General features: G+C 39.6%; 1 protein-coding gene across 3 annotated transcripts in view; it reads right to left on the reverse strand.

Moving 5' to 3' along the window:
• LOC111569990 (zinc finger protein Aiolos-like) overlaps nt 1–7,687 on the reverse strand; it is a 48,247-nt gene that overhangs the window by 12,622 nt on the left and 27,938 nt on the right. The window contains exons 1-4 of one of the 3 annotated variants that reach the window (XM_023272506.3): nt 3,708–3,987; nt 3,494–3,560; nt 2,664–2,738; nt 2,308–2,418 (exon numbers count right to left, since the gene is read on the reverse strand). The exons of 1 other annotated variant lie outside the window; for it this stretch is intronic. In XM_023272506.3, the coding sequence (XP_023128274.2) occupies nt 2,308–2,418; nt 2,664–2,724 (172 nt within the window). In that variant the 5' untranslated portion in view covers nt 2,725–2,738; nt 3,494–3,560; nt 3,708–3,987. Of the gene's footprint in view, nt 1–2,307; nt 2,419–2,663; nt 2,739–3,493; nt 3,561–3,707; nt 3,988–7,687 lie in introns of those variants that run through there. One more of the 3 variants, XM_035949175.2, reaches the window with a different exon arrangement.

Genomic DNA, 7,687 nt, shown 5'->3' on the forward strand with positions numbered 1-7,687 from the left:
GATTTCTCCATGTGTATGCACATTTCTCGCCACAGCTGCAGAGTCCTGAGGCCTGATCTTGCAGGACCTCTCACCTAACCTCTTGCTAAGTGTTAATCAACCCCCAGCACACTCAGTTCCATCCAGAAACCACACTGTGGTCTTGGCGGTAACTGGTGATGAGCTGAAGAGCAGCGCCTTGTATTGTGGAAAGCGCTCAGAGGTGCTATGGAAACTTTGCACACGCAGAGCTCCGAGAGGCCTGATATAGAGTCCAGTGAACCGCAGGCTGTGCATTGAGATGCACATCAGGGTTTTAGGAACTGCACCTGCTGGGGTAGATGGGTGGCAGTCACAAATAAAGAGGAGAGCCGCTCTCATTTTTTTAAGTGACATACCAGAGCTACAAGTAAAAATGATAAAAATAACACTTTGCTGCAGTCTCCTGCGTACTCACATGCAAACATTACATTTTGGGTTTTCTATACCTTTTACTTCACTCTGCTTATGTGATCATAATGCACAATATGTGCATCAGTTCACACCTGCTTGTAGCATCTAGAGTTAGCCAGAGCATAAATACACAGTAATCAGTGTAAATATCAGATGCGTGCAATGTCCGTCAAAACATTCTACTTCTAAGACTTAGATAAAAATAGTGAAAGTACTTAAAAAACTTAAACTGTTCATCAGCTAAAATCCATATGAGGACATCCTTTTTTCTTCAATTCCTAGGTGATGCTTACTTTTTATATTTATTTGGTTCTATTAATTCGAAAGCGCTGGGACAAGTTAAAAATGCATCAAAAATCACAACTAAGATCTTAACAGGATATTTGACAATTTTTTTTTTTTTTTACAGCGCAATGAGGAAATATTGCATATAGTCATGGACTAAAACCAACATCGCACTGATGGTACATCTCTAAATGCAACCACAAACAATGACGAAAGCAGATTATATACTGAGAATTCTTTGCAAACTGCTTTGAAAACTGAATAAAACAATATGATGTGCAGAAGCGGCAAATTTAGGGATAACCAGTCTGTTCAGTTGGGTGAAATCCAAATGTCTCAGACTCTACTTCATCACTTGAAAACTCACTCTAGGCAAACATTAAAAACCTTTCATGCAGTCTGTTTTATTCTAATGGTTAACTAACTTTGATCTATAGGTTGAGAAAGTTCAACTGCACTTTGATTAAAGAAAAACTTCAGGTAAACACGCAAGTGCACATAAGCCCGGCTAGAGTAATCACAATAAAGTAACATTTTTGTGCTTTGTAGCAGCATCCTTCACTCTTTTTCCTGGAAGACTCCCGTTCACTGTCTGACCTGCAAACATACATTTATTTATGACAGTTCATTACATCACCACCTTCTTCAGGCAATGTTTTGTGACAAAGAGAAGCCATTTCAAGTAAGGGGTGGCTTTAACGCTTTACACATTCCCCATGTACTACAGGAAGACATAAATGACAAAACATCATTCTGCTGAATGACACTTTGTCAAGAATACACAGAAAGCTAGAAAACACACCGTATAGTCAAAATAGCATTTTGAATTGGTAAAACACTATGATGAGAATACCTAAAAATCTCCAAGGGCCAATCTGCATACAAAAATATATAGAACATCTTGCACACAGACATGAACCTGTAGGGATGCATTTACATGGCAAGTAAAAAACAGAAACCTCAACAATAAATACAAGCTCTTTCAATTTGCTCATAATACATACATATATACAACCAAATCCAAACTTAAAATTAAGTAATTTCATCAAAAACATTTCATCTTATAAGTCTCATTTAAAAATTTGCCAAGAAAACTCGCTTTGACCAGATTCTGGAAAAAAAAAAAAAATCTGCACTTCTTCGCTGCATTTCTTTGATCACTTGTGGGCACTTGGAAAAATGTTGTACATGTTGATTCCAGTTTTTTTTCAATATTTGTAAAATACATAATCAAAGATATTCAATTTTCACTTTTTCTCTCATTTTATGATTTATGTCATTCCAATTGTGCCATACAACACAGAAGGCATTTCTGAGTTCTCTCTCCTTCTTCGTGGTTGCGCTGTTTCCATAGAGGTGCAGGACTGCATTGAAAAATTCACCCAAAGTAAGTAAAAATGCGACAGGAGTAAAGAAATAAAACACACACCCTGTAGCTATTCGCAGATGAAAAAGTTACTGCACTGAGGTAAAGAGTATGAGCACAATGGCTAAACTGCATCATGGAAAGATGTCACAGATGTCAAGTGTTAGTGCCGATAAATGTTTATACATATGTTCTAGTATTTCTGTGTGTGTGGATAAACATACGTGGATCTGTGACACCTTCAGCACACTGAATTCCATTCTCACTGAATGAGTTATCCTCCTTCTCTTTTTCCTCCTCCTTTGGCTTCATGTCTGCAACATCAGCACAAGCATCTGCGAAAGCGACACATCGTGTATGAGCATAACTTATTATTTAACCCAAAAAAAGCATGAATAAGTCTTTTCTGCAACAATAATGGAGTATTAAAATCCATTCATCAACTGCAACCTGCACAAAATCCTCCTCATGTACGCCTATTAATACTTATAGTCTCGTATGCCCAGGCACTGTTTCAGGCAGGATGAAATGTGCGCAGCCTGATCACATACACTTTAACACCAAAGACATGAACACTCACTCAGACACTCCGTCCCGTCTCCCTCTGAGGATGCAAATTCTGGATGTTTGTCTGTGTTCATGATGAAAAAAAGCTCTGTGAAGAGGAATTAATGAGAGATATTTTGGAACCAGGTTGCTTTAAAGTCAGTAAAGTGTTTACGGAGCAGCTCACGTCAAACTTTAACTCAATAAAAAAAGGCGGGTTTACTGAAGACATACTTAATGACACATTTTCTTTGAGCTTCATACTAATAAAAGACCCCCCTTTACTATTTCTACAGAGCATGTGAGGAAATAGAAGCAACACTTGCACGCTGCTGTTCCTGTTGGTTGGACAGCGTGAAAAGAATTGTAAAAAAAAACAACAGTGGGTTAAAGCCCACGGTTGATTGCTCGACCCTGTGTCTACATTTAGCCTTATGAGAAAGAGATGATGTTCACTGCACATGTATTTCCTGCTGCGAGTGTGAAAGAGTTTTCCACTCCAGCAGCCAGAGAGACTCCAACACTTGTAGCCACAGTTTAAAAATGATATAAAAAATCACATAGTCCACTTTTTAAAGCTGTTTTAAACCGTTCTAATCAGTTTTCATTACATTTCTCAAAGTATGAATACTATTAAAATCAGTATTAACTGTAATCAGATGACTTAACAAAACAGTTAGTGTAGTTTTCATCTTTCAGAGAGCAGAAGTGATTAAAATGTAGCAATAGTAAAGTTTCCACATGGTTAAAATGAAATTGAGAAGCGCATGTCTACATGTTGCAGTTAATTCCAAGGTTCCTGTCTGGTTTCATGTTCTGCTAGAAGCTCTTGGTAAGTTTTCAGCAATGATGAGATGTTCTTACCTGCTCAGCACCCAGAGGAGAACTGATCTGGCAGCCGGAGATTCCACACTCCACCGCTGGACTTTCTCTGAATATGGAATATACGCAAAGTCACTACGGTGAATTTTGGACAGATCCCTTAAAGGAACAGGAACTCGTTCTGAATGAGGTGGAGCAACAAAGACCACAGAGCTCATGAGTCGCAGCAACAATGAGAATTTACATCTGCTCTCACCATTTTCCTGCTCAGAATGTATCAAACATCTCTTCACTGAATCTGAGCATGTAGAAACTGCGGCGATGCACATATATGAGTGAAACAAAGAACTGTCTGTGGGTTTGATATCACTTCAGGTGGTCCACATGGTGCCTGACTAGTTTCCATTTAAGGAGTTATAACTCCATCTTGTGGCCAAACTACAAATCCGCTGTTCAGTCCCACTTTTCTCTCCCAGTCACAAAATAAAGATCATTCCATCTCAAATTATCATAGTTTTAGAACAATTTCAGCTCGATCCTTGCTGATTGGCCCGAAAATTTTAAAGCATAAAAAAAAGATATGTATAATGAAATGTGTTATGTTTATTTTGCTATATTGAGTACTAGCCTTTTGTAATAGCCTGTTGACCAACTTTTGAGGGACAATACCTCAGGAACTGTTAAAGATAAAGAACTGGCATTTTTAGTGTTATTTCTTATCATGTCATTAAGCCATCCTGGAAAGTCCTATTTTTGAGCACATTAACAAAAAAAAAATGATGACGCAGAAGTCAACTAGTGATATTTTATGAACTATATGTAGCTACATGTCACAATAACACATTTGATCACAAAAATGAAAAACAATGTTGAAGTTTCGTAACTGATTGAGCAGGTATGACAAGTTGTACCAGAAAAACAAAAATATTGGTAGTCTGATAGCTCTGGAGTTTCAAAATGGAAACTGTAAGTACCTACCATGCAAATAAGGGCTGCTAAATGTTGAAAGAAATTAACTTAATTTGATTTAATCAGCAAAGTGGCTTGGTGGTTAAAACTTTCACCTTGCAGCTAGAACATCCCAGCCTTCCTGGGATCTTTCTGCATGGAGTTTGCATGTTCTCCCTGTACATGTCTGGGTTTTCTCCAGGTACTCCGGCTTTCTCCCACAGTCCAAAAACATGTTGGGATTAATTGGTGATTGTAAATTGTCCGTAGGTGTGAATATGAGAGTGATAGTTTGTCTCTATATGTATCCCTGTGACAGACTGGTGACCTGTCCAGGGTGTCCCCTGTCTTCACCCTACATCAGCTGGGATAGACTCCAGCCCCCCCCCACGACCCTAATGAGGATTAAGTGGTGTATAGATAATGGATGGATGGATGGATGATCAAATCAGTCAGTGAAGCCTTAAATTAGATCCAGACAAACTTTAAAACATATTGTTGCACAAAATAAGAACTAAGGATGTCACACCTGTTCCTTCTATTGAAAGACAAATTAGAAAAAGAACTTTTAACCTCATAAAATATAGGTTTTAATTTTCCCTTATATAATTTTAAGGCTGTTACCATCAGATTGTTCCATCCAAGCTGCAACCTTCAGAGATGGAAAATGAGTCCAACGCAGAGGTGCCAAAAACTGTAGTTTCTCAAATGTCGACATGAGGGTGACCCCAATCCCCATAGACCCCCATGTTAAAACGCCCAACAGCAGAAATAAACATGTTTACAGTCTGACACAAAAAATGATTTTGCTCACAGTAGCTAATTTCCTCAGTCATGATAACTGTTCAGAGGAATAATTTATTTATAACTCGCTAGTTTAAGTTGTACTGAGGCTTCAACTTCTGTGCAACTAAGGAGGTGTTTGCTTTGGATAACAGGCAGGTGAATGAAGTGTCACTTTTTTTGCTTCACTTTGATAACTGATTATATTTCTGCTCTTAAGCCCCAAAAGGAAATACTTCAGATGTCTTGCATGTCACTTGATATGAACTTCACAAACATTCAGTCAAACATATTTGGTGCTTTTTTTACCTTCACTGCAAGGTTTTTCTTTTGTGGGTTTGCACATTCGGAGGGAGGTCGGAGGGAGGTCTGAGCACAGCTATGGAAATACTTATTAGACCACATAATGTTTTCTTTACAAATTCAACACAACAGGCCTACAAGATCAATAATTATGGTAAAGATTTTACTTTAATAATTACCAACATAAAAAACGCTTACATTATGTATATAAATCTGATTTACTGATAGTAAAAATGTCAAAATTTGTCCATTTGCGCGTAAGCTGCATATGTAAAAACAACTGACTAAAAGTACAGAACTGCAAGATGATGACAAACATCTTGGTGCTTTACAATGAGGGACATAGTGAGAGAGCCATTGCTAGCCAGCTTCGAATCAACAGAAGCCTATTATATCTTTAGTTGTATTTTATCTTATGTTTATGTTTAGCCATATTCTACTTTTGCATTTTTTGTCTTGCTTCTTACATGCCTTATTTGTATGTAGCTGCTGTAGCATGTAAATTTCCCCAGTAAGGGATCAATAAGGTTTATGCCTTATTATTACATGCCTTCCCTCTGAGATTTAGTAGGCCCCATGTTAGAACAAGAACATGTTGAAGGGGTTATGCACTACCGTTCAAAAGTTTGGGGACGTCCAGACAATTTTACATTTTCCATGAAAACTCACTTTTATTTATGTGCCAACAAAATGGCACAAGGGTTTTCTAATCGTTAATGAGTCTTTCAACACCATTAGCTAACACAATGTAGGATTAGAACACAGGAGTGATGGTTGCTGGATATGTTCCTCTGTACCTCTATGGAGATATTCCATTAAAAATCAGCCGTTTCCAGCTACAATAGTCATTTACCACATTAACAATGTCTAGACTATATTTTTGATTAATTTAATGTTATCTTCATTGAAAAAAAACGCTTTTCTTTCAAGACCCCGAGGTACCCTCACCTATGGTCACGAGCTTTGGGTAGTGACCGAAAGAACAAGATCGCGGGTACAAGCGGCTGAAATGAGTTTCCTCCGCAGGGTGGCTGGGCTCTCCCTTAGAGATAGGGTGAGAAGCTCGGCCATCCGGGAGGATCTCAGAGTAGAGCCGCTGCTCCTCCGCGTAGAGAGGAGCCAGATGAGGTGGCTCGGGCATCTAATTAGGATGCCTCCTGGACGCCTCCCTGGTGAGGTGTTTAGGGCACGTCCCACTGGGAAGAGGCCCCGGGGAAGACCCAGGACACGCTGGAGAGACTATGTCTCCCAGCTGGCCTGGGAACGCCTTGGGGTCCCCCGGGAGGAGCTAGATGATGTGGCCGGGGAGAGGGAGGTCTGGGCTTCCCTCCTAAAGCTGCTGCCCCCGCGACCCAACCCGGATCAGCGGTAGAAGATGGATGGATGGATGGATGGATGGGCTTTTCTTTCAAAAATAAGGTAATTTCTTAGTGACCCCAAACTTTTGAACGGTAGTGTATATCTCATCTGGCCTAGGAACCACTTGGGATCCCCCAGAAAAAAAAGGGAAATGTTGGTGAGGAGAGGCCCTGCTTTGCCTGCTGCAACTGTGACCCAACTTTCGATTAAAAAAATCGACGGACAGAAGGATGTGAAAGGTTTCTGGAAGCACAGCATAAGATGCAGAATCAACAGGATGAATACAGCAAGAAAAACAGATTTATTTGAGTTGGGTGCCTGATTTTGGTTTGAAGACGGCTTCATTTTGGAAAGCTACCTTTAAAAGTCATCTCAATGTTCATGGTTTCACATCTAGACCAGTATTTCTGTCACTTTTTTTAAATCTATTTCTCAAATTTTCTTATCATTTATCTACTCTGGCTACCTAACAAAGGCAAAAAAAAAAATGCTGAAAAGCGCTTGTCAATGAAACATGACACACTCACATTCAGGCTCATTAGCACAGCCGGCATCTACAAAACAGCATTACTAACCACTGTTAACCTTTGAGTAACCACCCTGCGTCCCAGAAACCCCCTTTAAAAGCGCACACACACACACACACACACACACACACACACACACACACACACACACACACACACACACACACACACACACACACACACACACACACACACACACACACCAAACTTTTGAACGGTAGTGTATATCTCATCTGGCCTAGGAACCACTTGGGATCCCCCAGAAAAAAAAGGGAAATGTTGGTGAGGAGAGGCCCTGCTTTGCCTGCTGCAACTG

Source organism: Amphiprion ocellaris, chromosome 4 (genome assembly GCF_022539595.1).
Source record: "Amphiprion ocellaris isolate individual 3 ecotype Okinawa chromosome 4, ASM2253959v1, whole genome shotgun sequence".
Classification (NCBI taxonomy): domain Eukaryota; kingdom Metazoa; phylum Chordata; class Actinopteri; family Pomacentridae; genus Amphiprion; species Amphiprion ocellaris.